Below are 27,221 nucleotides of genomic sequence, written 5' to 3' on the forward strand. Positions count from 1 at the left end.
TGGACTGAAGCATGCAACACCCGCTGAGTGGCATTAAACAGCTTGAAAGATCAAAGACAATTTTTAATATAGCTCCAACTGGATTCGACTGGATGACTTGAGGGTGAGTAATTTGTGGGCTAATTTTCATTTTTGCGTGAACTAACCCTTTAACTAATGTTAACAAGCACAACATTTAATTTTAATAATGTATTAATAAATGTTGAAATTACCATTAACTAGGATTAATAAATGCTGTAGAAGTATTGTTCATGCTATAGTTCATGTTAACTAAAGTAGTTAACTAATGTTAACTAATTAACCTTATTGTAAAGTATAAATTCTGTCCAGTTTTATTGTGTTACTTTCAGTAAAAGTGTGGTTATTTTATTGGCTTTTGTTGAGGGTGAGTAATTTGTGGGCTAATTTTCATTTTTGCGTGAACTAACCCTTTAACTAATGTTAACAAGCACAACATTTAATTTTAATAATGTATTAATAAATGTTGAAATTACCATTAACTAGGATTAATAAATGCTGTAGAAGTATTGTTCATGCTATAGTTCATGTTAACTAAAGTAGTTAACTAATGTTAACTAATTAACCTTGTTGTAAAGTGTTACGTAAACTCTTTCAATGCTGTTTAAAAGTTTTATGTTTTAATACCAGTGAATGTGCCAATGAAGTCAAAGCAAATTCAATATTCACATCATTCAATCCTGTTTAAAGAGCTATAAAGTGTGTCCTTGAATATGCACCAACACACATAACATGAATGAGTAATTCTGAAAATCTATAAAATTTAATCTAAAAACTAATCAATAGCAAAGTTGTAAAGACATTAGATTATTAAAGGTTTATAAAGGCTACATATCGATCAGAACAGACATTTATGATCCTGAACCGTTGGCTCCTGCACCAGTAGAAGGAGATCAGGGCGGTGTGGGTTAACAGCATCATAGCCATATAATTACCAACCCCCCTTCATATCATCAGAGACGCAGTGTAGTCAGACAGCCATTGCAGGAGTATCAAGAGAGTTTAAGAAATGTCGCAAATAAACATCGGATAGAGGGCGGAGAATCTGCAGGCGAAGATAAGCGTGCCATGCGTTCATCCAAAGATGATTTATGGTGAAACGAGGGTGTGAATAGGCACTGGTGGGTTGATGACCGGCCGTAAAACACAGGCGGTAGAGATGAGAAAAGACCAAACAAAGGGAGGAGTAAAAGAGAGAGAGTGAAATGGGGGTAGATAAAGCACAAGACGGCGCCATGAGCTCTGCGCCGCCTTACGACTCGCTACCAGCTCGGCCAAGCCCCTGCCGTGCAAAAGAGTGGGAAAGAGAGCTGCACGGTGCTCAAAGACTGTCTTCCCCACTTCGACCGGCTTTACCTTCCATTTCCCGACGGCCTTCGGCGCTTCCTGGATATCTGCTCTCACCCTCCCGAGAGTACACTGACCAACAGCAACGTCTTTCGTTATCGCTGTGCTCGGAGGCCTCGCTGGCGCCCCCTGTACCTGCAGTGGGTGCCGCCCCACCATGCTGCCGGGCGGTGGGAGTCATGCCCTTGCTGCGCCTTGCACTCCTGATTTTCAGCTTCCTTTTTTGGGCAGCGGGCCTTGCAATCTTCACCCTAGGTGTCTGGGCGCAGGCTTCGTTGTCCGACTACATGCTACTCTCTGCGAACCGCTACCCAAATGCGCCAATCATCTTGTTAGGCACAGGTGCTGCTGTGACCGCTTGGGGCTTTTTGGGATGTTTGGGAGTGGCTGCCAACCTTCCTTACCTTCTGCGGGCATACGGCTTCTTCCAGTTGGCCACACTCATGGGTGGACTAGCGGCGGGTCTCTCAGGGCTCTTTTACAGGGAGGATATTGCTGAAGGTTTCCGTAGCGGGCTTAAGAAAGCTGTTTTGGACTATGGAGAAGACGAGGGCCACGCAGACGCACTGGACAGCCTGCAGAGGGCGCTTGAGTGCTGTGGCGCTGAGGGTTGGCGCGATTGGCTCATGTCTGATTGGGCTATTCAAGATGCTGTTTACTCAACAGGAAGTTTGGGGAATGATTCCTCTGTGTCATTACCAGACAGTTGTTGTATTAAACGTAAAGGCTGTCGCAATAGACCATTGCCAGAGAGTGGATTCAGGAACATCAAGCTCGCAGGAATTTACACTCACGGTTGTTTCCTCAAAGTCTTCAGCTTGGTAAATGACAATGTCTTTCATATTGCAGCAACAGTCCTGGGCCTTGCTTTCACCCAGGTGGCAGGTATAGCCCTCGCATGTCTGCTTGCAAATCGTCTTTCACCCAGACTGCGAAGACGAGCCCGTTGAAATAAAAAAAGCATCAAGAATTTGCTTTCTCTAGACTTTCATATACTTGCTGCAGTTTCTTGAGTTCAGATCAGTTTTTACAGAAGAGACCAGTAAACATTTTTTGGACAAATGCAACAAATAAACACTGCAAGTGTGTTGTAAAGGTTAGATTGAATGTCTAGGTAGAGTAAAATATGTGCATTATCTTATATATATTTAACTTTCTGATTGTTGCATGACTCTGAATGACTAATGTTTTTGTCCAATAGTCCATTTAGCTTCCATTACTGACTGAAATATTATGTATAAAAAGTTAGAAATTGTCTATATACTGTGTCTCATATTCTGTAAATTGTTTTTCTATTTATGGCCCATTAGATATGTTACACTGATTGTGGAGTGCATGGGGTTTCTAAACAGTATACTGATTTGCTCTTGAATGCTTCACCGGCAGGTAATTGTAATTGTAAATTGATTATATAAATATTGTCAATTAAAAGAAAGAAAAAAGACAAAAATATGTATTGTTCTTAAAAATAACAATATTAAATTAATTTCTAATACAGAATGCATGACCAAGTGCACATGTTGTTGTATTAAACCTTGCTGTTTTAGTGACAATAATGTGATTATTCATCATTGTGAATTGCCACTTGCAACCCATTTCATTTAATATACTGAAACAGAATATTAAACAAGAAAAATGCATGGCTAAAACTTGGTTTTATTTGTTTATTGGGATCTGATTCCCAATCATTAATTTATTGAGATCTGATTCCCAATCGTGAAAACTGCAGTACTTAGACGAATGGAGCCAGATCGAATACGAGTTTGAAGAGCAGCAAATTAAAAAAGTAAAAACATGAATTTAAATGTCATTTTTATTTTCATATGTAAAAATATGTGTTGAACAACTGCATGCCAGCAGCTATTAACTTTGTAGACAATCCACGTTTGAACCCACTATGCACAGCTCCATCTGGTTGGGAGTTTGTAGCAAAACGGTGCATTTTATTGTACTTTTTAAAATGGATAGACTCTTGATTTATATTTTGGCTCCCAAAAGGTAGCTGACCAAACCTCAATCTGCGATTTTAAACATTCTTATTTATGATAGTCTGTATTTCTTTTTCACAACCCCTGCTGCAATTACAATCGTATTCATCATTGGGATCTGGGACAGTCAGTGATGCCTCTTTAATGGCCTGCCAGGTGATTGAAATTTATCTCAGTTTCAACCTGCAAACAACTATGATTAGATCCTTCAGACTACTCTTTCTGTAAAATGTATTACTGCAGATGGTGCATGGTAATAAGATTATATAGATAGATAGATAGATAGATAGATTTGGTGTGGTTTTCTGTGTGCTCAGTGTTGAGTCATTAATCCATCAAAGGATTATGTTCTTGAGCAGAGCTGCAAACGGATCACAGTGCAAGTGCAAGACAAACTGTCGTTAGTATCAGAATGGCCCAAAGGGTCACGCCACTGCAAAGACTAAAGTTCAACAACGTTGCATTGAAAAAACTCCCGTTGGATTCGTCACTAGAACCGGGCTCACGGACCGTGACGGGGGCGTGTTTTTCCAGTGTTCAGCCGCAGCCTCTGCTCAAGCCCACATTCGTCGCGGTATCGGAAGCGGCTCTTGCTTTACTGGGACTGAACGCGGACGATGTTTTATGTGACCCGCACGGGGCTGAATGTCTAAGTGGCTCTCGGGTGATTCCGGGCTCTGAGCCCGCTGCGCACTGCTACTGCGGACACCAGTTTGGTCATCTCGCCGGGCAGCTGGGTGACGGTGCTGTGTGTTATCTGGGGGAGGTGGAGGTGGAGGCCGGTGCTGAGCAACGTTCTAACCCGATCAGCACAAGCCCCTGTGGTCGGTGGGAAATTCAGGTTAAAGGCGCTGGACTGACGCCTTATTCTCGGTACCGTTGCTTTGGCTTCACTGCATTAAGTAATAGGTTACTCTTTATTTCCCTTTGTCCTTGTTACAGTGTAATTATACATTTAAGTACTGAGTAATTTTAATTAACTACACGTACTTACTATATTGTTAGGGTTAGAATGAGGGTTTTGTTTATTGTTAATTGCATGTAATTATGCATAATTTATTGTTATTACCATAGGAAGTACATGTAACATGTAGGATATCAATAACACCTTAATATCCACTATTAAGTGTAATAATACTTAAAAGGTAGATAAATGCTTTTTGCATTTTGGTCTGTTAAAAATAATAAGAAATTTATTATGCATAAATGTATTGCAAAGATATACCATTTTTATTGAAAAGAAAAGCCATAATTTAGGCTTTAAAAAGTTTTAATATTTGTTTATTTTATATGTAAGTAGGTTTATGTAATGCATTGTGTTAACAAAAAGCATATGTTCTCTACAGAAGACAAAAATGAAATGTATTTTTCCAACATTAAACATTGTGCCACACTCCCATTTTACTCTCCAAAAAGTCTTTTTTGGATTGAAACAGTGTAATTCTTAAGAACATGACTTATGTGTTGTATGTGGATTTTACAATCTTAACAATGGCTAGATTGTGGTCTAACTCAAGTTGATCTCTCTTTCACTATGATTCTATGAATAATGAGCCTAAATCCACTCTTAACCCATAACAATAGATGTATTCATCTACCTTGAAATCCTAAAAGGGATAGTTCACCCAAAATTCAAATTCTTTAATTCAAGTTGATCCAAACCTGTATGAGTTTCCTCTGTTGATCACAAAAGAAGATATTTTGAAGAATTTAACCAAACAGTTGCTGGTAGCCATTAACCAACAAAAATGGGTTAAAAAATGTCCATGTGCTTTGTTTTAAAAAAATAAGCTTTAGTATCTGTGTATACTGTAGGCAGTCTGATGGGCGTAAAGTGCTCCGCTCCAGCATTCGAGAGTTCCTGTGCAGTGAGGCCATGCTTGCATTGGGAATTCCCACAACACGAGCGGGATCACTGGTGACCTCTGACCTTTATGTCCAGAGGGATGCGTTCTACAGTGGCAATCCCAGACCAGAGAGGTGCTCAGTGGTTCTCAGAATAGCACCCACCTTTATCAGGTTGAGCAATTCTATTTATATCTATCCTCAGACACACATAGAAATTAATTTCTCACATTACGTTTCCATAATCCCAAGTTGTAAAAATGAATTTTGTAAAAATGAATTTCAAAATCCTGAAGTTTGCTAAATAAAGAAACTATTTATTGAATTGTACAGCCTTAATACTGGGTTTAGTGTCAGCAAAGAATGTAGAGAAGCTGTTTAAGGGTACTGCAGGTCCACACTGAGATGTGATAGATCTCTCACAAGGCCTTTTTTAGATGTTACTCATGTCCAAGCTAGTCCAAGTATTTTAGAGTATACAGAATAAAGTCTTAATACCTAAATACTGCCATCTACCATTTGAATATATCCCTAAAAACATTTTTTGGCTCTGAATTATGAGATCTACTGAAATTGGTCTGCACTTTTAGTTTCATTAAATTGTACTGAATGTTAGCACTGTACCCTGACTCATAACTCTCTCTATATTTCTCACCAGATTTGGCTCATTTGAGATCTTCCACCCTGTGGATGACTTCACAGGTAGACATGGCCCTAGTGTTGGACGTACTGATATTCGTGCACAACTTCTGGATTATGTCATTGAAACATTCTACCCTGAAATACAACGAAGACATTTAGATCGCCAAGAGAGGAATGCTTCCTTCTTCAGAGAGGTTTTAACAATAATATACATTTTAAAAACAAGCTTCACTTTATCACTATAACCTTAAAACAAGAATTTGTATGTACTCTCTTAAAAATAGACATTCCAAAAAGGGGTTTTCACAGCAATACCATAGAAGAACCATTTTGGTTCCCTAAAGAACCTTTCAGTGAATAGTTCATAATAGAACCTTATTTTATTAGTGTGTAGAACATTTTAATAATCAAAAGAACCTTTTCCCACTATAAAAACCTTATTTTTATATTATTTTATATTCTGTGGAACTGCAAGGCGACCGTGAGGACTGCCAAACTGGTTGCCCTGTGGCAAAGTGTGGGATTTTGCCATGGAGTTCTCAACACAGACAACATGAGCATCTTGGGACTCACTATAGACTATGGCCCATTTGGCTTCATGGACAGGTTTGTTTAGCTCTACAGAAACTGTGCTTTAAATTGCACAAAAATGCAGTAAATGCAACCGAATTACATCCTGAAAGAAGTTGTGCTTTTACTAATTGCTTGGTCTATTAGTGTATTCTAAAAACCTACATTGTTGTTATTTGCAGGTTTGACCCTGAGTTTGTGAGCAATGCCTCTGATAAGAAAGGCCGTTATTCTTATGAAGCTCAGCCATATGTCTGCCGCTGGAACTTGGCACGTTTGGCAGAAGCTCTTGGCACGGAGCTCCAGTCAGCCAAAGCAGGGGCCATTTTAGATGAGTTCATGACCATTTATCAGGACTGCTACCTGGACATCATGAGGAGGAAGCTGGGTCTTCTGAGACAACAAGAACCAGAGGATGTGGAGCTGGTGGCTGATTTATTGAAGACTATGCACATCACAGGTATAGTGAGAGTGAGGAGATATTTCCGGCTTTCTGTTGAATAAAAATGGAAAGTTGGATGGAAGTTGACTCAGATTACTCAAAAACAAATTACTTACCTAATATTTTCATCTATCGCTGCTCCAGGTGCAGACTTCACAAACACATTTCGTCTGCTGAGTGCCGTGTCCTGTCCTGCAGGTGAACAGAAAGACAGGGACAGCACAGACTCAGTAGTGGAACTGATCGTGGAACAGTGTGCCTCGCTGGAAGAACTAAAGGTGGCCAATCATCCTACAATGCAGCCCGGGTGAGGGGATCTGCACCCTCTCAGGGTCTAATCTTCATACTAATAAACAATTTAATGTATTTTTCACCAGTTTATGCATATTGACAATTAATTTTTATTTTCAGACTGTGAAGTGCAAGAATCTATTGTTTTGAGCAAAAGTGACCAAAATTTCGTTTCCCTGTACTCTGCATTCTTCTCTTAATGTGATGCTGTCAGCACGTTGCAAGAAAGACAAGGCAAGAGAATTGGTATGTTGTCTGAATTAATTTGCATTGGTTTGTCTCTAGCTACTTTTAAAACGGAGCTGAAAAAGCATTATGAGCTCTAAACAGGTAAAACTGAGTGTCACTGAGTGTAAAAATATTTATGCACAATTACTTGTCACAATTATTTGTTATTTGTATGCCCTAGTATTTCTTATTCATTATGTCCTAAGTTTATTTATTTATTAAGACCAGTGCAATTTACTATCATTGAAATATTATGAGAGTTTTTAGTAATACTTTTAATCAGTTTTTATTTTCATTTTACTTTTCATTTAAATATTATTTTTAGTAAAATTGTCATCTTTAATGTTTTTTTTTTTTTTAATGTATGCATATATTGTTTTTTATTCTTTTTTTTTTTCGGTTTTAGTTATTTTAGTATATCAAGTTGAACTAAATTAATATGAGAAATGTTGCCTTTTAACTAGCTTAAATTATTTTATTTGATTTCAGTTAACGTTTATTTCAAGTAAAGAAAATTTTTATGGTTTTAGTTTTAGTTACAGTAACTGTGATTGTTGAACCATGGTTGAGACCCCTCATAATTTCTTATGTTCAAAAGTAAAAAGGAGGTTTGGAGATACTTAACACCTATACTATGTTTTCCTTATTTTCTTTCATTTGTTGTACCTCTGTGTCCATTCTTAGTGAGTTGAGATGATTCTCTCCATGGCTGAGACAAATCCAGGTATGTTCAACATGGTAACCAATCAGCCAGAGGTCACCAAGCAACTGGAGAAGATTGGCAGGCTGAAGGACCTTCTCGTAATCAATGAAGTGGAGCTAAAAATAAAGCAGAGAGATCATTGGCAGAGATGGGTCAAACAATACAGGTATAAATACATATTCAAGATTCAAGCTCTTTATTTTCATGTATACTAGGTACAAATTCTTATTTTGTTAATAAATAAATATAAATGAATATACAAGTTTTAATGACTTATTAAATTACCATGAATTGAAAGTCCAAAGCTTTTGATATTTATGGTCACCACGTTAGGAGACGTCTGGCTCATGAATGTGACGAAGTGAGTGACCCTGCTGCAGTAGAGAAAGAACGGGTCAGATCCATGAACTCCACCAATCCTGCTGTTGTACTGCGGAATTACATTGCCCAGAATGCAATTGAAGCAGCTGAAAGGGGTGTGATTTTTCAGAGGTCAGAGGTCATGATTGAAATGCAATAATTTAAACAATGACATTTTGTGGTGTATTCATCTAAAAAAAAAACTTTTCAGGTTCAACAGCTGCTTAAAGTTTTGGAGAACCCTTATTCGGTCAGTGCGGATCTGGAGCGTCCAGTATGGTCAGCAGGAAATGGGTCAGTCCAAGCTGATGGCGACAGCATTAAGGGACAGGAAGTTAAGGAGAACACTAAAAGAAAAGCAGCAGCTGATACTCACCAGATTCCATATAACAGTAAACCTCCTGCATGGGCCAGAACGATCTGTGTCACATGATCATCCTAATAAAGCCTCCCAAACATCACAGCCCAATCCAATACAGAAAGAAAGCCAGAGAAAATGTAGAACATTCTCTTTTGAGTTTCTCTGTATTGATCAGGTATGTTAGTGTTGAGGGAGGCTGAGCAACACACAGCACTCCTGGTCAGATAATGCAGAAATGGCCATATGTCAATAGGTACAATAAATGAGGCATACTTTTTTATAATTTAATAAAAATATTTTATTACTATGACATTTAGAAACTGGTTAAATTGTTCATATTTTAATTTCACCTCAGTTAATTCTGCAATTATCTGATCAATGAAGATTCAGATGTTCAGCTTAGCAGGCCTGTCTGAGTTTGAAAAACAAGGAGTATCTTGTGCACACATACAAACTCTTTAATTATGCATTTATCACTTAATTTCACCCTAAATTTTACTAGCTTCCACGTTTTTCAAAACACAAAGTAGAAGTTTAACAGAATGTCCAAGCTGTTGTTTTGCATAGGCTACAGTGAAAGTGGTTGCCTTGCTTATATTGTCAAGCTCCAAAAAGCACTATAAAAGTAGTCTGTGAAAGTCTTCTAAGGTCTTCCATACTATACATTTTGTGATTTTGTGAGAGGCATATTTAATTAAAAACTGATAAATAAAAGCAAATAGATTTAGCCACAAATCAGTCAGTCAGTTCACTTGATTTTGTTTAAACGTTCTTTTTTTAAATTTATTTACAATATTTTCTATAATAAATTTAGTCTTAATATCATGTTTGTATGTTTGTTTGTTTTTTGCCTCTTGCTGTTCACAATTTTACATTAGGCCATTATTCACAAGTAGTTGGACTCCACATTACAAAATGAGATCTAAATGTCATTGAGATAAGTTTAATCATTAACTTCATCCGAACACTGTGATTCTAGTAACAGTATACAACTGCCTAGCCGTAAGAGTTCTGTATGTACATTTCTGATATAACAAAAGATGAACATGATTACACATACATGTGTAGCCTAAAACTGAAAGACTGAAGACATTATAGTTTTTGTGATTCAAATTTATTTGCATTATTTATTCAGTAAAGCAAATTGTTCTAAAACCCCTAAATGTTATTTGAATAATATTCAAAGCAGCTAATTAGTGTGAGCCATGGATTTCACACTGGATATGCTTCAATAATATTCAAGGCAAATATACAGTTGAATGGATGAATGGATTAAAAAGATCTGGAACTTATTTCACAGCAGTCAATATAACTGTCTGTCTTAAACTACTTTTAATAATTTTAATAATAATATCACAGTAAAGCAATGTGTTTTAGGAATTGCAAAAGTCAAAATGGCTACATCTCAGATTTAATATTTGTCAGGTGCATAACACATGTTTTGAGTATGTGGAATCAGCACCTTACTGGGACAAAAAGAGACACAAAAGGAGAATTTTACATTCACATTTATTAGAGTAGTTGTCGTATAATACTATTTTACGAGCAGATTATGCCGTAATCTCTCCATAAACAAAACAACAGTCTTCACAATAATAGCTGAGTAACTGAAGTCACTACTGATGAAGCTCTTTTGCATGTATTACAAGAATGTACAATTTTAAGATCTCAGTGGTCATTAGTTAAATAAAAATTTGGTTATTAAATCAGACTATAATTTGCCTAAAAACTATAACATGAAAAAATTCCTGGCCTTTCTATATAGATTCTCTGTAAAAGGACAGATTAAAATACTGCATTAGCACAAGTGAAATTTAAGACCTGGGGATCATGAGGGATTAGTGGTCAAATTGAAGACTGAATGCAAAGTTACTTACTTAGTAAAGCAAATCTAAGAGATTTTAGATGCAATTAGAATAGTACTCAAAGCAGCATGATGCATGAGACACGCTTCATTTCAGCCGGGCAGTTGCAAAATATAAAATGAATGACTATATGCTATGTTTCAAAGAAATATATGTGTACCCCAAATTTGCTTCAGGAATGTACTTATGTACTATATGAACCTTAAATGCTTTTGCTTTTTTATGCCATGCTTATTTGTGAGACACATTTGATTTCACCTTCTTGGACTTGTAGTAAAAAGGTTTTGTTGAAGTCAGTGGGAGGAACCAGAGCCAAACAGATTTAACCAACCTCAACCTCAATCTCAAATCTATGTCCTAACATGGAGTAGGAGGCAACCTCAACATTTAAATATGCCTGATTCTAATCATGTGCTTTAACAAGAGTGGACCTGCTAATTTAGGGACAGAAAAACAAAAGCAGAAGTGAACATTGCAGGTGAGTTTCAAAATTGAATTTCAAAAATACAATTTTAGTGATTGTTTTTTGTGCATATGGATTTTGATAATATAACATAGCATCTATTTTTGTATTTCATGCTGGTGTCAACATTAATATTAATGACTGGTTTATATCATTTTGTGTTATAAAGATTTGTAGGAGTGGAAATTGTTTGCAATTTTCCAGTCAAATCCAGTGGTGTCCATATATTTAGTGACAAGCTACAATGTTGCTCATTCTATTTCTGAGTAAGTATCAATACTAACACAAACAAGCATATTTTTACAGACAATGCCAGTGTTTTTTACTTTTTTTTTTAATTTTTTCTGTAACATGAAGTTCTAGGCAATACCATTTCAAGTACGTCCGAATCAGTCAGACTGGTAAATGGCAACAACTCTTGTTCTGGAAGATTGGAGGTTTTCTATAACAATCAGTGGGGAACAGTGTGTGATGATGGCTGGGATCTATCAGATGCAGCAGTGGTGTGTAGAGAGATGGGCTGTGGGGATGCTATTGAGGCAAAGAGTGGTGCTTATTTCAGACCAGGTGGGGGACAAGTATCAATGAACGATATTGGGTGTGTTGAAAATGAGCCTACGTTGAGCAGTTGCAGCTCTAAGAAAGCGGGAGAGTTTTACTGTGACCATTCAAAAGATGCTGGAGTCATCTGTCGCTGTAAGTTGCTGGTATTTCACTTGAAATAAAGGCTGTTATGTTTCTGTATGCAATTAATAATTTTTTCTGATTCTGATGTCTGCTCTGTGTGGACATTAGCCCTTGTCAGATTGGTGAATGGCAGTCACTCCTGTTCTGGACGAGTGGAGGTTTTCAATGGCGGTCAGTGGGGAACAGTGTGCGATAATGGCTGGGATTATTCAGATGCTGCAGTAATATGTAAAGAAATGGGCTGTGGGAATGTTTTCGAGCAAAGGATCGGTGGTTTTTTTGGCCAGGGATTAGGACCAGTATGGCTGAATGATGTACAATGTTATAACTCTGAAATGAATCTGAGACACTGTAATTTTCAGGGATGGGGACAAAACTCGTGTGGACATGAGAAGGATGCTACAGTCGCCTGTAAAGGTGAGTATAAAATCTTTTACACAAAATTTTAAGGGTGACGTGCAGCATTTGTGGCATGCAGTTGATTACCACAGAAAATTATTTTTCTTTTTTTACTATTTTCTTTTTACGTTTTCACGACACCAAGCAGGCAAGCTTATATTTTTGTTAAATCACTTACATGAATTATTCTGTAAATAAATGAATAATAGCAACATAATTCGAGTGGATAGAATTTGGTTCATTTACATCATGCCACAAATGCTGTGCATAAAAATTTGTTGTAAATTATCCAGAATATTTCTTGACTCACAAATCTTATTTTATATGAAATTGAGAAAGCGCATCAGATATAATCCACTGACAACAGCTCTCATTATGTCGTTATTCAGGCAGAATTAAGCTGGAAAATGGCTTCAGTGCTTGCTCTGGAAGAGTGGAGATTTTTAATCGCTGGGGAAACACTAATTGGGGAACTGTGTGTGGTGATAACTGGGATCTATCAGAGGCTGCAGTGGTGTGTAGGGAGATGGGATGTGGGGATGCTATAGCGGCAAAGGGTGCTGCTTATTTCGGGCAGGGACCGCACTGGTATCCAGTATGGTTGGATGATGTCAACTGCATTGGCAATGAGCTCACACTTGCTGCCTGTGAGTCCAAACAAATAGAAGATTTCCAGTTGCATTACAAGGATGCTGGTGTTATCTGTCAATGTAAGTTGCTCTATTGCCATTCATGTAAGAATACTGAAAAGAAAATATTGTCAGTGAATAGTAGTTCAATCAAAAATTAAAAACTTTTGTCATCATTTAACCCCAGGCTGCTACAGGTCCATTATTATGTTTATGATGACATTGCATTAAATTTGTGGGGGAAAATAGAATAAAGATTCTGTTCTATATTTAGGTAAACTATCCTAATATTTTTTTAACAGCTTGTTTCTTAATCTTTCATCTGTCTGGCCATTAGCTCTTGTTAAGCTGGTGAATGGCACTAACTCTTGCTCTGGACGAGTTGAAGTTTTCTTTGATGGCCAGTGGGGAACAGTGTGTGATGATGGCTGGGATCAGTCAGATGCTGCAGTGGTGTGCAGAGAGATGGGCTGTGGGGATGCTATTGAGGCAAAGAGTGGTGCTTATTTTGGACAAGGATCTGGACTCGTATGGCTAAGTGATTTACAGTGTGCCAGTTACTCTACTCTGAGAAACTGTAATTCAAAGGGATGGGGGCAAAACAGCTGTGGACATGAGAAGGATGCTGGAGTCGCTTGTCAACGTGAGTACAAAACCAAATAATTATCAGTATAAACTTTTATCATATTTTGTCCACTGGTAATACATTTTTGTGGGCATTAGTTAACATCAGACTGGTGAATGGCATCTCCACTTGTTCTGGACGAGTGGAGGTTTTTCGTGATGGTCAGTGGGGAACCGTGTTTGATGATGGCTGGGATCTAACAGATGCTGCAGTGGTGTGTAGAGAGATGGGTTGTGGAGATGCTATAGAGGCAATAGGTGGTGCTTATTTTGGACAAGGTGCAGGACAAATATTTATGGGCAGTGTAAACTGTCTTGGAAATGAGACCATACTCAGTGCTTGTGAATCACGTAGAAAAGGAATGTATGACCATTCAAAGGATGCTGGAGTCATCTGTGACCGTAAGTGAAATCTAGTTTTCTACACTGTCTCTTTCATTTTAATGCATGTAAAAAAATAGTGATTAAAGGAATAATTCACTCAAAAATGAAAGTTTGCTGAAAATTTACTTACCCCCAGGTCATCTAAAATGTAGATGAGTTTGTTTCTTCATCAGAACAGATGTGGAGAACTCTGCAGTGAATGGGTGCCGTCAGAATGAGAGTTCAGCTGATAAAAACATCACAATAATACACAAGTCTGGACAAAATGTGAGTCCAGAATCCATAATAACACTTCCTCCAGTGGAAAAAGTCCATCCCCTGTTGTCCACTCACATCAAAATCCACAGACATCTTTGTTTAGAACTGTTTTCACTTGTAAATGGTGCTTGATCTTTGCATATTTCTCTCCTCATTCAGAAGACATTACTTTTTCACTGGAGAAAGCAATATTATGAATTCTGGTTTTAAAATTCTAAACATTTTAATGGTTTACTTGTTTCTTACAAACATCCAGCTTTTTGCTTTACAAGACATTAATTGATGGACTGGAGTTGTGTGGATTACTTGTGGATTATTGTGATGTTTTTATCAACTGTTTGGACTCTCATTCTGATGGCACCCATTCAGTGCAGAGGATCCATTGGTGAGCAAGTGGTATCTAAACTGGTTCTAATGAAGAAACAAACTCGTCTACATATTGGATGGCCTGAGGGTGAGTAAATTTTTAGCAAAATTCCATTTTTGGGTGAAACATTTCTTTAATGCAGCCATGTGTGGGACTTTGACCTACAAAAGAAGACAGTCAATGAATAGTCATTGTAAATGGAGAAAACATTGTTTTTAAGTAGTTAATGTGTTTCTTTTACTTTCATTTATGTGGCTGTTAGCTTCTCTCAGGCTCATTAATGGACACAACTCTTGCTTTGGAAGAGTGGAGGTTGTTTATAATGGAATATGGGGAACAGTGTGTGATAATGGCTGGGATCTATCAGATGCTGCAGCGGTGTGTAGAGAGATGGGCTGTGGGGATGTGATCGAGGCGAAGAGCTCTGCTCATTTCGGTCAGGGATCAGGGCCTGTATGGATAAGTGATTTACAATGTTCTGACACTGACTCAAGACTAAGAGGTTGTAAATCAAGTGGATGGGGAAGAGGCACTTGTGGACATGAGAAAGATGCAGGAGTCATCTGTAAGGGTGAGTGCAAACCTTTTAACAGCAAACGATGTAGTCAGTATAGGACTGAAGTGATTGTATATGTGCTTTATGGTCAAACTATCATTATATATATAAACTTTCTTCTATTGTGTGATCAATAGATAACGTTAGGCTGGTCAACAGCACCAACTCCTGTTATGGACGAGTGGAGGTTCTTCGTTCCGGTCAGTGGGGAACAGTGTGTGATGATGGATGGGATGCATCAGATGCTGCAGTGGTGTGTAGACAACTGGGCTGTGGAACAGTTTTGGAAGTAAAGAATGCGGCTTATTTTGGAAAGGGTTCAGGACCAATTTGGATGAATAATATAAACTGTTTTGGGAATGAGGCTACATTGATGAGCTGTTCATATAATGCAACTCCAAACAGATGTGACCATGAGAAAGATGCTGGAGTCATTTGTGGATGTAAGTGCCAATGCTTTCATTTTAGTTAGTGAGGTAATACAGCATTGTGTTTTCTTCATGGAGACATTGATGACTTTTGATTTGATGATTTTGGTACCAAAAAATACCCCAAATGCCCATGAAATTTCATGCTCAAATATGCTGGTAACTTGTAGGCTTTAAAGAACAATGGATGCTCTTTAAAGCCTACATCCACGTGAAAAAAAGTTTGTTATACTGGTGCATTTGAGCAAGAAATCTAATTTTTCACACTTTCTCACATTCACTCAGCTGTTAAAGTCCTGTTGAGGGTTGAAGTGAAGGCTAACCTTGGAGTTGACCCAAACACTGCTGGAATCATAAATAAACTTTCAGAAGAGGTAAGAGTAGTGGAACGAGTGACATTGAGCTGTATCTTTCACTACTTTTTGCTGTCATCTACTGGCTGTTTGTGTTATTATTCTGTTCTCTGTATTTACATTCATTTGATTCTCATAGATTGGGAAGAAGCTACGAATAAATGGGACTTTCTCACTGAAAACTCAGACCGATGGAAATATCTTCCATAAGAGAATAGGGGCTTCACCCTGATGAATTAGTAAGACATTAACCTTAGCTTTAAAACTAAAGTTTAAATCTTTAATTTAATATTTTCCACAATAACAATGTACAGTGGTGTTGGTTCCTAAGGTCATTTCTGGAATACAGAGAAGAAAACAAGCTAACACTATCTAATAGGACATTGATCGCTTCATCCTTCTTTCAGTCTGACCTTTGTAAATGAAATTAATAATTATCTTACATATTTTTCCAATGACAATGCTTTATAATATCCTTGTATTTTTTTTTCTAATGACAATGTAAGCGTAATATTTGTGTTTAGATACTGACAGTGTTTTGATACTGATAAAGTATCTTTGGGTCACATCCTAACTTGCTAAATTTCAATTTAATATATTTTGTAATCAATGTAATAGCCAATATTGTACATATATTTTCAATATAAACCTGTCTGGAGCTAAATTAATGAAAATATTATAACAGTATGCTTAATAATAATTTCATTTAATTCAATTCCATTTACATACGATATATATAGTTGCATAATAAACATAAATAAAGTGTGATTAAAGAATTTCTGGATGTTGTCTTTGTAGTCTTTGTGGTCACAATTTCAGTATTTTTGTCTTGTTTTATAGAAAAAAATACTTATGCTTAAAAAGTATTCACGTTGTGAAGACTGTTAACTTGTTAATGTAGGTATGGTACCATTTTACCATATTTAGGTAATTCAGTTGCTTAGTTTTTGAAACATAAATAAATATTTTTAACCATGACAAAAGCATCTGGGCTTGTAGTTGGTGAGCCGGTTTCTCCAAAGTATTTTCAGGATACTTAAAAGTTTTGTAAACCATTTGCAATGGGTAATGATCTGAGACAGACACGTGCATGTATTTAGCAGGAAAAGCAACCTATCCCAATTCAAAAACAGGGTGAAGGCCTGACTGTGCATAATAGCATAAAGCCAAAAATTTATTTTGAAACATGGAATGGCTTAAGAATGCATGGAATAAAGCAAACAAGTCTTATTATGGTACTTGTTTGGCCCTAAATAATACAGGATTATTTGTGGAAGGTAAATATTCAAAAGGTTCACAGTTTGCATCCTGTTAATGGGGCCTGTCAGAGTAATTAGGGAGGAAAAACTCATTTGAACAACCAAACAAAATGGAAAAAATGAACAGCCTTCTGTTTGATGCCATTGTTATTTGTTTGCAAAAGTTCGAGCAGAATTAAACTTTTTGGTTACTTTAAACAATTCAGTCAGTTCCAAACAATGACAATGACCTTGATTGGTGCCCCTTAAAACCCAGCATTATGAAAGACAAAAACAAGTTGACTATCATTGCCTTATATTTTCGTTTATGTCTAACCTGTTTGCATAGGTCATGGCTTTCTTCTAAAGTGCAATTTGCTGACTTCTACACCTGTTGCATATGTGATTTATAATGCAAATATATGTAAAATAATACCCTAAAAAGGTGAGATTATTTGTCAGGGTCATCTGAAAGGAGGAGACAGGTGGGCTGGAGGTTGTACCTCTAGATAAATGCACACTAAATCTCCAACATACAAACTTATATTTCAGATCCAGAAGGAAAACAGCAGTATACATGGGACACTTCAAAAGGTTTGAACCCCTTAGCCATATTTTGAACTTCCTGTCTTTATTTTACTATTTCTATTTGTCTGCTAAATTAATAAATGTAAATGTTTATTAATTTGTTCCATCTCAAAGTATGATTGCTTTGAGGTATGATTCACTGCAAATTTTCAAGTAGACAATAGAATTAGAAAAATGGTAATGATTTGTAATATCCTCCTTATAAGTATTTTTAAACATATAGCCTAGAAGAAGGATTTTAGGATTTACATTTATATTTATGGCTTTATAAGGAAGTCTAAATAAGAAATTTTGGTAACACCTAAAGCCTTTATGTAATATAAGACCTTTATAAACCATTATAAAGGTATTTATAATGTATGTTATAATATCTTTTATCTTCTCATAAATAATTGTAACCAAAGTTAAAATGTATTATAGCCTAATATTTGCAGGTTCCTTGTTCCTTCTGAAATTGGTTGTTTGTCATCTATTTTAATGAAATATACTTTCTAAAGGTGTAACATACAATAGGTATTATAATGTATTATTAATGTGGTTATAATTGTTCAAGATCATACAATGCATAGTAAGGTACATTACAAGGCATTAAAAATATTTCATAATGCATTAGCCTAAAGGCTTTAAGTAAATTCTTACAGAAACTATAGTTATCTTCTTGTTTTATTATATTAATCAGGGTAATGTTAAAAGTAACATTATTTATTGAAATAAGCTATTGTTGCTCTCAATTACTCAGACATATCTTTTAGCATGATCATCTTTCTTATAGTTTCTTTACAGCAGCGCAGCTGTGTACCATATGGCTCATTTTAATTCAAAGTAAGAGCTCAAACACAGCTCATACTTATAAGCAGCTTATTTTCGCCCTGCATATTGCATAATATAATTGTGATTCTCAATGTTTTTTCTCTCATGCCAAGCAGTTTTGGGAAATTCCACGTCAGGCGAGGCTTCTTCAGTCAGACTCGTTGACGGCAGCAGCTCTTGTTCGGGAAGAGTGCAGGTTTTCCACGATGGAATATGGGGAACGGTGTGTTACAATGGCTGGGATTTGTTAGACGCAAATGTCGTGTGTAGTGAGTTGGGCTGTGGGGAAGCGAAAGAGGTGAAGTTAGCGGAATATTTTGGGAAGAGCTCAGGACAAATATGGTTGACTAAGGTGAAATGTTTCGGGAACGAGTCCTCACTGACAGAATGTCCAGTGGGTGAAGCGGACAAATGGGGACAAAACATGTGCCTTCTTGACAAGTATGCTGGAGTCATCTGTCAGAGTGAGTACAAAACCTTTTACAGTTTAACCGCATACCATGTGCTCAAAGTTTTCATGCTCTTTTTGTTTCTTATTCATGTGTCTGATCAGCCAGAACCAGGCTGGTGAGTGGCATAAACTCTTGTTCCGGACGAGTGCAGGTTCTTTATAATGGGACGTGGGGAACAGTGTGTGATGATGGCTGGGATCTGTCTGAAGCTGCAGTGGTGTGTAGAGAGATAGGCTGTGGGGATGCCATCGAGGTGAAGAGTTCTGCTTATTTTGGAGAAGGTTCAGGACAAATATGGATGGATAATGTAAACTGCTCTGGAAATGAGTCTGCATTGAGCAAATGTGAATATCATGAATTGGAATTGAATGACTGCAATCATTCCGAGGATGTTGGAGTCATCTGTCAGTGTAAGTCAGTGTAAATTAAAATAGCAACTTTTTTATCTCACAAGTCTGACTTTTTTCTTGCAATTCTGAGAAAAAAAGAATTGCGAGGTAGAAACTCAGAATTGTGACATATAAATGCAGAATTGCGAGATATAAACCTGAAATGTTGAGGGGGAAAAAAGTCAGAATTGTGAGATACAATACAAAAAAATTCAACTCAAAATTAATAGAATTGTGAGATATTGCGAGAAAAAAGGTCAGATTTTTTTCCCCTCATAATTGCAACTTTATATCGCAGTTCTGAGAAAAAAAACAGAATTGTGAGATTTAAACTCAGAATTGCAAGAAAAAGTAAAAATTGTGAGGAAAAAAAGTCTGTCAATCACAATCATTTTTTTATTTTTTATTCCTTGGCAGAAATGGGCTTCCATAGCTTTTTGTATTGTATTTCTAACTGGATTTAGAATCCAGTAAGTAAACAACAATCAATATGATTGTAATTGCTTGCTGTGTCGTTTGTTTTCTTCTGCATGGTCATTAGCTGTTATGAGGCTGGTAGAAGGCTTTGACGATTGTTCTGGAAGAGTGGAGGTTCTCCATAATGGAACATGGGGAACCGTGTGTGATTATAAATGGGATGGATCAGATGGCGCAGTGGTATGTAAAGAGATGGGCTGTGGGAATATTAAAGTATTAACATATGGTGCTTATTTTGGAGCCACATCAGGACAAATATGGATGGGCAATGTAAACTGCAATGGAGAAGAGGCAGCTCTGAGCACCTGTGCAATTCAGGGATGGGGAACACATAACTGTTTTTTTGCAGAGCACGCTGGAGTCATATGTGGCCGTGAGTTGAAAATTGTAAATTCATGTTAAAGTTAAAACAAAATTGTGTCATTATTTGCTCATACATTTGAGAAGGTTCTTTTACTATCAACAAATCATGAAAGTTTTTCATGTTTTTTGTTCTTTTCATCGGTGTTGCCATTAGTCCCTGTCAGGCTGGTGAATGGTAATAGCTCTTGTTCTGGACGAGTGGAGGTTCTTCATGACGGTCAGTGGGGAACAGTATCTGATGATGGCTGGAATCTAACAGATGCTGCAGTGGTTTGTAGAGAACTGGGCTGTGGAGATGTTATAAAGGCAAAAGGTGGTGCTTATTTTGGACAGGGATCTGGCCCAGTATGGATGAATTCTGTTGACTGTGTAGGGAAAGAGTCTTCATTGATACAATGTAACATAGATCACTGGCAGCACAACAACCTCGATCACCTGCACGATGCTGGAGTCATCTGCAGTGGTGAGTGCCAATCGAATTTGAATATTTACATATTCATATTTAAAAATATCTTGCAATAATTGAAGTAAAGCTGATGTGTTTTTGTGTGCAAATCTATATGGCATTATAGAAATAAATTCTACATCAGTAAACTAAATTGTTGATTGTTGAGGTTTTGCTCTTCCTTCCTATAATTTGTTTTTACACAAATTAAGTGTATTTATTTTTACACTTGAATTGTGTGCTTGAAGAAACTAAAGTAATATTATTTTATATAATATTTATGTATTTGTGTAATATATTTTCATTAATAAAAAATTATAAAAGAATAAATATAACAAATAATTGTAATGATTTATTATACAGAAATATTTAATTTTACCTCTTTAACACTGCTCTTTAGAGCCCTATTCCACAAACAGAGGGTCTGTCCAGGGCTTAGACACAAGTGTTAAAGTCCTGTTGAGGATTGAGGTAAAGACCGACCCCATGTTCGACCCAAACGTTCACAAAACCATGAGTAAACTCTCAGAGGAGGTGAGAGCACTGACAAGAGTAACAATGAGCTGCAAACATCTTCTGGCTGTTCATGTTACAATTGATTCTCTGTATTTACATTCACTTGAATCTCATAGATGGAGAAGCAGCTGCATATAAGCGGACCTTTCTCACTGACTTGGAAAACTCAGAAAGATGGAAAAGTCTTCCAAGAGGTCTCCCAGAAAAAGAAGCCTGCAAGAAAATGTAACTGACTTGCTGGATAATATATTGTTATTGTATTGAAATTGTAGTTGTAATGAGATGTTTCATTTAAAATGTAGAATATTTTTTGACATTTCCACAGGTTATTGGTGGAAAAAAAAAACAGCTTTCTAATTTTTTATTCCAGCTGTTTAGAAAGTTAATGGAAATTCAAATTCAAATATTATGTTCCGTAAATAAAATATAATACCATAACATTTTAATATATAATACAAATACTTTATTTTTGAACATTTTACAAGCTATATGTTTTTAAATGTTAGTATTAATGTTACTACTGTAGTTGAAAGTGCTACATTGGCAAATTCACCCAAGGGATATCATTGGCAATACTGAATGTGATTGAAAAACAAATTAATATCGCATGGGTAATTCTTAAGTCATTAAAATATTAAAGCATGTCAGCTTTATGTGGTGTATATTTTTTTTATAATCATGTCCTGCTTGTATGTTTTAACAGCTATAATAATGAACAGCTTTCCACCAATCTAAAGACACACCATATGTTGTTTTTATATACATTAGTTGTCATTTGTTTGTAACCAAAAGCCATCTTTTAGGCAAATTGTAAATGGGAAAATGTACATTAGATACATTGTTTTGTCTGCACAACCAATGTTCAGTAATGTTCTCTTCCCACACTTTGTAGGTGCGCAATGCATTTTCCAAGTTTGAAAAGTTCTTTCTGATGACCCACATATAAATTATTTGTAACCATTTTGAAGATTGACAGCCCCAGTGACTATATGTGTTTGTTGTTGCAATTTCTATATTTACTAATAACAAATTAATACTCCTTTTTTCAGTTGATCACGTTTTAGATTATTCTAACATTATGCCCTGTTCTAGAGGGACACAATTTTGAATCAATGCAATGAATCAAGGCTTTATTTTGGCTTGGGGTAGAAAAAAAACGTATCTACTTATAAATATCTTAGTGTAATACACATAATTACACATACACATTCAGTCAAGTTCCTCTGAAAGTTTTTTCTTAAATATATCTATTAGGTTATATAAGTTATATAAGTTTTTTTTTACTCAGCTTAAAGAGCTAAGATATTATTTCTACTAAAAGGTAATGTTTTTCTTGTTTCATAAGATAATAAATGATTGGATGACACAGTAACAGTTTTATGTCACTGTGTGTGTGTGTGTGTGTGTGTGTGTGTGTGTGTGTACATACTACATACATACACTCACTATATAACATATATGACACTACATGACAGGATTGATTAACAGTTTAGTTTAGAATTTAGTTTACATTTTTCATCCTCGCCACTAGACGGCGCAAGCGGGTTTCAGCTTCAGTCTGACTCCTTCGGCTGCTTGACAACATGACGCTTGAGAGTCACAACAACAACAACACGTGCAGATCCTGCAGATGATTTAGTCTAAAAAGCTGTTAATGTCACGTTGAAAGCACATCTTTCAGCTCAACTGCAAACAAAACCGACACAGTCTGATAAAACTGAGTGTCACGCGACTCACCTGTAAGTAACTTTCTGAAAGTGTTTGTTTCAGTTTCTGTGAGTGTGAGTAAGAAATGCCAGAGCAGGGCAGCTTTGTCAGTTCATTTAGATTCATGTAGTGATGAATTCAACGGACACTACAGAGCGAAAACACTCGGAACTAAAGCCTTGGAAAAAAGATGAATTTCGATGAGGTCTTTAACCTAAAATGATGTTGTTTAAACTGTGTTTGTTATTGAACAGCTAGCAATGTATTCAGACACTCACATCTTCTATGAAGGACTTTGCTGTTTTTCTGCTGAACCTGTCAGACCTTCAGAATAACAAAGGATTCAGTTGCGCTTCCTTTATCATCTTTAAATGAATGTTATATATTATAAAGTGGAATAATAAAGAATCGTGCTGTTTGCCTCTTTTGAATGTGTGAATGTATATGCACATTTATTTAATTAAAAACGTATTAACTAAGCTGGGGAGAAAAGTAGATTGAACTAAAAGATTATTAAAGGTACAGGATTGCTTACATATAATATACTCTGCAATCTTTTTACACTGTTTAGGAATTCAGTTCATGTACTTAGTTTATATTTGTTAACTATTATTTAATTTATTTTGAGATTTTTTAGATGCAGTATGTCTGATAATGTCTGTATTTGTGTCTTGACTCCAGAATAAGTGATGTCTTGTTGGCTGTAAACTGGTCCGGCTGAAGCAGAGCTCTGGGACGTGTGGACAGACATTGACTGTAATGATGGACATCTGCTCAGGGACAGGTAATGTATCTCATGTGTGAATGTGTGTTCTAGTGCACTAAACATGTAGGTTACCAGCATTTTCTTTTTGAAGGGCCTCCTCTTTGAAAAGCAAATGATGGTAACCTAAGTAGATGGGGAAGGGAAGGGATGGGGGATGAGAATTTTTATGCAGCTTTATATTTTTTTTCAGTCTGTGCAAAAGTATAACCGCTGCGGGTCACGGTGCTGGAAACTCCAGGGGGAGACCGTACTGATATCCCCCTTCTTCAGGCGCGCCTTCACACACACACTCCAGCATTCACTCGTATCGCAGAGACCTGGCTGGGATCAAACCAGCAACCTCTGAACCGTGAGGCAGCGCTCTTACCTGTGAGCCACAGATCTCTTGTTGGAGCACATGAAGGAACTTATATCTGACTGTTTACCTGTGATTTCCCAATAAAGATGTTGAAGGAAGCTCTGTGTGGGATTTAAACCCACGTCTCCATCACAGTCTCATCCTCCTCAAAGAACGTGTGTTCATCCACTAACCCATCATGAATTCTTCGTTGTGTTTTGGGGTTTGAGTGACTTTGTTGGCTGAGATTGATTTAAAGTAAGCAATAGTGGGATTTGAACTCAGATCTCCCGGATTAAAACACATAGCTTTATCTCCTGAGCCACAGAGCCTGCGGGGATGATAAACATTTCGAACAGGCTTTTATTGAGAGATTTGTTCTAAATTCTGAATAAGAATTACAGTGTTTGAACCAGGACTTTCATGTTTGAGATTAAAGCCTTCAACCACTGAGCCACAGAAACTGTGATGTTACTCTGTTGTTGTTTTTACAGTCATTTAGATTTTAAGTTTATTTTAATGTCAGTTTAGGCTGAGTAAAAGACGTTCAATTCATATGTGAACACATCTCTGTTGCAGTTTCATGAGTCAAAGTCTTATGTTTAGCCACTGCACCACTGTGCTTCAATCAAAACAGATGGTTTACTATAGTTTTATCTTGCTTGTAGTGTAAATCTCATTTTAAGGGATACAAGTATCTTTAAAACTTGCTAGATTTGACCCAGTACACCCAAAAGGTGAACAATAATCCACCGTACCACAGAGATTGTGTTGAATTCACTGTTTTTGGTCTTTTACATTAGCATTTATTATAAGTTGTAGCAGTGTAATTCACAAAAATCACCACAGGAGGGCGAAACCAAGTTAAGATTATTATTAGACTCGATTGTGATTCACAAAAATCACCACAGGAGGGAGAAACCAGGTTAAAATTATTTTACTCGATTGTAATTCACAAAAATCACCACAGAATGACTAATGAGACTACTCTGAAGTTGAACCGAGTCTTATGAACGCCCTCCTGTGGTATTTTTTGTGCATTGCTATTTTAGGTTATTGTTTGTGTGTGATTTTGTTCTGTCCTCTTCTACTAAAATAAACTGACATGCAAAAAAGCCAGAGGACCTAAAGCAGGCCCTCCTGTGGTGATTTTTGTGAATTACACCGCTGCAAATTGAGTCTAATGAACTTAAACAGGAATTTGTTCTGTTCTCTCTGTTCTTGTTAAAATACATAAACAAGATCAACAATTTCCCACGAATAGCAGAATTGTATAAACTGAAGTGCAGTTTTGCCTCCGAGCCACTAGACGGCGCAAGCGGGTTTCAGCTTCAGTCGGACTCCTTCGGCTGCTTGACAACATGACGCTCGAGAGTCACAACAACAACACGTGCAGATCCTGCAGATGACAGCTGTTTATATCACTTTTAACAACATGTTTTTCAGCGAATCTGCAAATAATCCGACACACGGTCCGATGAAACGCTGGAGTCGAGTGTGACGCGACTCACCTGTAAGTAACTTTCCGCATAAAGCGAATTTCTCTTGTTCAGTGACTCGCGCGCTGTTTAGCAAATGAATCGGTAGTTGTTGCGTTTCGTTTATAATCTGCTCGAATCGCCCTGATATTGACACTGTAAAGTGTAAAGTTTGTCTCTGTTGGTCCTGCAGCAGGTGTTGTGTGAAGCTCTGATGATTCTAGTTCTGACTGTCGTAATAAGAGCACAGCCATTAAAATCATGTTTTATTTGTTTAAAAAAACTCTGGGATTGCTTTTATTGGGAATCATTTGCTCGCGATGTTTCTACATTCCTGTTCTCATGTTTTGTTGATCAGGGATTGTTTTGGATGGGAAGATTGTTTTTTATTATTATTCGGCATTTCCATTGTATTTTTTGTGGCCTGCAAGAAAGCAATTTAATTAATAGCATCATCAGAACTAAACCGAAACGAACAGTAGATTGAATGAAACTGATTGATACAGCATTACAGAAGTATAATAGAGATTGCAGTGTTTTATAAATATGCAACATTAATATATTTTTCTATTTGTATTACCTGTTTTTCGTCTTGATATGCAGTATGTCTAATAATGTCTGTATTTCTGTCTTGTCTCTCCAGAATAAGTGGTGTCTTGTTGGTTGTAAACTCGTCCAGCTGAAGCAGAGCTCTGGGACGTGTGGACAGACATTGACTGTAATGATGGACATCTGCTCAGGGACAGGTAATGTATCTCATGTGTGAATGTGTGTTCTAGTGCACTAAACATGTAGGTTACCAGCATTTTCTTTTTGAAGGGCCTCCTCTTTGAAAAGCAAATGATGGTAACCTAAGTAGATGGGGAAGGGACGGGGGATGAGAATTTTTATGCAGCTTTATTTTTTTCAGTCTGTGCAAAGGTATAACCACTGCGGGTCACGGTGCTGGAAGCTCCAGGGGGAGACCGTACTGATATCCCCCTTCTTCAGGCACGCCTTCACACACTCCACCATTCACTCATATCGCAGAGACCTGGCTGGGATCGAACCAGCAACCTCTAAACCCATGAGGATTTTTTTTGAGGTGGGATTTGATTCACTGTCTCCGTCACGGGCTTATTCTTCAAAGAATGTGTGTTCATCCACTAACCCATCACGAATTCTTCGTTGTGTTTTGGCGTTTGAGTGACTTTGTTGGCTGTGATTGATTTAAAGTAAGCAATAGTGGGATTTGAACCCACATCTCCCGGATTAAAACACATAGCTTTATCTCCTGAGCCACAGAGCCTGTGGCTTTGATTTGTTCTAAATGATGAATAACTTTAATGACTGTGGGATTTGAACCCAGACTTTTATGTGTGCAATTGAAGCGTTTAACCACTGAGCCACAGAAGCTGTGAGGTTTGTTTTTTGTTTTTTTTCTGGTCATAGACTGAGTAAAAATCATTCATGACATCTGAACACACGTCTCTGGCGCAGGTTGATGTTAAGTCACTTGTTCAGCCTCTGCACCACTGCGCTTTAGTAGTTTTCAACGTTTTATATTGTTTGAATCTCATTTTAAGTGATAAAACAATGGATTTGATCCAGTAATGTCATAGCCAAAGGTGAACAATTATCCACTGTACCACAGTGACTGAGTTGAAAACATTTTGGTTTTTGGTCTTTTACATTAGAATTTATTACTATCGGTTAGATTTTTTTGTAGTTTAAACCTCAAGACTTTGTGCTTTCGTTTAAATATTTATTAAGATTGTCACCATCACAAACACTCAATTACTGTCCTTGATAGTCACTGACATTGCAAGAACTTTGAATTTAAAATCCAGAGCTGTTATTATCCGGCT

General features: G+C 36.9%; 3 protein-coding genes and 2 long non-coding RNA genes across 5 annotated transcripts; all 5 read left to right on the forward strand.

The window, feature by feature from the left end:
- The first annotated feature begins 1,253 nt into the window (after positions 1 to 1,253).
- Positions 1,254 to 8,960, forward strand: selenoo2 (selenoprotein O2). Its single transcript, XM_016443992.1, has 11 exons — positions 1,254 to 1,974; positions 3,713 to 4,226; positions 5,169 to 5,372; positions 5,857 to 6,034; positions 6,316 to 6,446; positions 6,593 to 6,870; positions 6,997 to 7,158; positions 7,358 to 7,389; positions 8,065 to 8,240; positions 8,408 to 8,573; positions 8,646 to 8,960. Exons 1-11 carry the CDS (start codon positions 1,254 to 1,256, stop codon positions 8,865 to 8,867), a joined length of 2,784 nt encoding a protein of 927 aa, XP_016299478.1. The 3' UTR covers positions 8,868 to 8,960.
- A 3,775-nt stretch (positions 8,961 to 12,735) lies between these two features.
- Positions 12,736 to 16,401, forward strand: LOC107656234 (deleted in malignant brain tumors 1 protein-like). Its single transcript, XM_016443993.1, has 7 exons — positions 12,736 to 12,919; positions 13,026 to 13,035; positions 13,141 to 13,481; positions 13,562 to 13,864; positions 14,734 to 15,042; positions 15,165 to 16,047; positions 16,140 to 16,401. Exons 1-6 carry the CDS (start codon positions 12,736 to 12,738, stop codon positions 15,497 to 15,499), a joined length of 1,482 nt encoding a protein of 493 aa, XP_016299479.1. The 3' UTR covers positions 15,500 to 16,047; positions 16,140 to 16,401.
- A 2,166-nt stretch (positions 16,402 to 18,567) lies between these two features.
- LOC107656235 (deleted in malignant brain tumors 1 protein) lies at positions 18,568 to 21,319 on the forward strand. The gene is made up of 6 exons (XM_016443994.1): positions 18,568 to 18,908; positions 18,998 to 19,306; positions 19,827 to 20,135; positions 20,280 to 20,588; positions 20,971 to 21,104; positions 21,203 to 21,319. Exons 1-6 carry the CDS (start codon positions 18,869 to 18,871, stop codon positions 21,317 to 21,319), a joined length of 1,218 nt encoding a protein of 405 aa, XP_016299480.1. The 5' UTR covers positions 18,568 to 18,868.
- Positions 21,320 to 22,694: 1,375 nt separating this feature from the next.
- On the forward strand, positions 22,695 to 24,012 carry LOC107656443 (uncharacterized). Its single transcript, XR_001630571.1, has 3 exons — positions 22,695 to 22,825; positions 23,475 to 23,577; positions 23,750 to 24,012. It is a non-coding gene; the product is annotated as an uncharacterized LOC107656443 (long non-coding RNA).
- A 1,255-nt stretch (positions 24,013 to 25,267) lies between these two features.
- Positions 25,268 to 26,439, forward strand: LOC107656445 (uncharacterized). The gene is made up of 3 exons (XR_001630573.1): positions 25,268 to 25,409; positions 26,018 to 26,120; positions 26,285 to 26,439. It is a non-coding gene; the product is annotated as an uncharacterized LOC107656445 (long non-coding RNA).
- The last annotated feature ends 782 nt before the right edge of the window (positions 26,440 to 27,221 follow it).

This window comes from Sinocyclocheilus anshuiensis, unplaced genomic scaffold, assembly GCF_001515605.1.
Source record: "Sinocyclocheilus anshuiensis isolate Anshui unplaced genomic scaffold, SAMN03320099.WGS_v1.1 scaffold183, whole genome shotgun sequence".
Taxonomy (NCBI): Eukaryota; Metazoa; Chordata; class Actinopteri; order Cypriniformes; family Cyprinidae; genus Sinocyclocheilus; species Sinocyclocheilus anshuiensis.

What these genes read in the sequence shown, in the direction of transcription:
- selenoo2 (XM_016443992.1), top strand. Translation starts at nt 1,254, where the DNA reads ATGAGCTCTGCGCCGCCTTACGACTCGCTACCAGCTCGGCCAAGCCCC. An exon ending in GGACTGACGCCTTATTCTCG is followed by an intron (nt 4,227 to 5,168) that starts GTACCGTTGCTT and finishes TGTATACTGTAG; the next exon opens with GCAGTCTGATGGGCGTAAAG. An exon ending in AAGACAAGGCAAGAGAATTG is followed by an intron (nt 7,390 to 8,064) that starts GTATGTTGTCTG and finishes TAGTGAGTTGAG; the next exon opens with ATGATTCTCTCCATGGCTGA.
- LOC107656234 (XM_016443993.1), top strand. Translation starts at nt 12,736, where the DNA reads ATGGGATGTGGGGATGCTATAGCGGCAAAGGGTGCTGCTTATTTCGGG. An exon ending in TGCTGGAGTCATCTGTGACC is followed by an intron (nt 13,865 to 14,733) that starts GTAAGTGAAATC and finishes TGTGGCTGTTAG; the next exon opens with CTTCTCTCAGGCTCATTAAT. An exon ending in TGCAGGAGTCATCTGTAAGG is followed by an intron (nt 15,043 to 15,164) that starts GTGAGTGCAAAC and finishes TGTGATCAATAG; the next exon opens with ATAACGTTAGGCTGGTCAAC.
- LOC107656235 (XM_016443994.1), top strand. Translation starts at nt 18,869, where the DNA reads ATGTGCCTTCTTGACAAGTATGCTGGAGTCATCTGTCAGA. An exon ending in TGCTGGAGTCATCTGCAGTG is followed by an intron (nt 20,589 to 20,970) that starts GTGAGTGCCAAT and finishes ACTGCTCTTTAG; the next exon opens with AGCCCTATTCCACAAACAGA. An exon ending in TGAGTAAACTCTCAGAGGAG is followed by an intron (nt 21,105 to 21,202) that starts GTGAGAGCACTG and finishes TGAATCTCATAG; the next exon opens with ATGGAGAAGCAGCTGCATAT.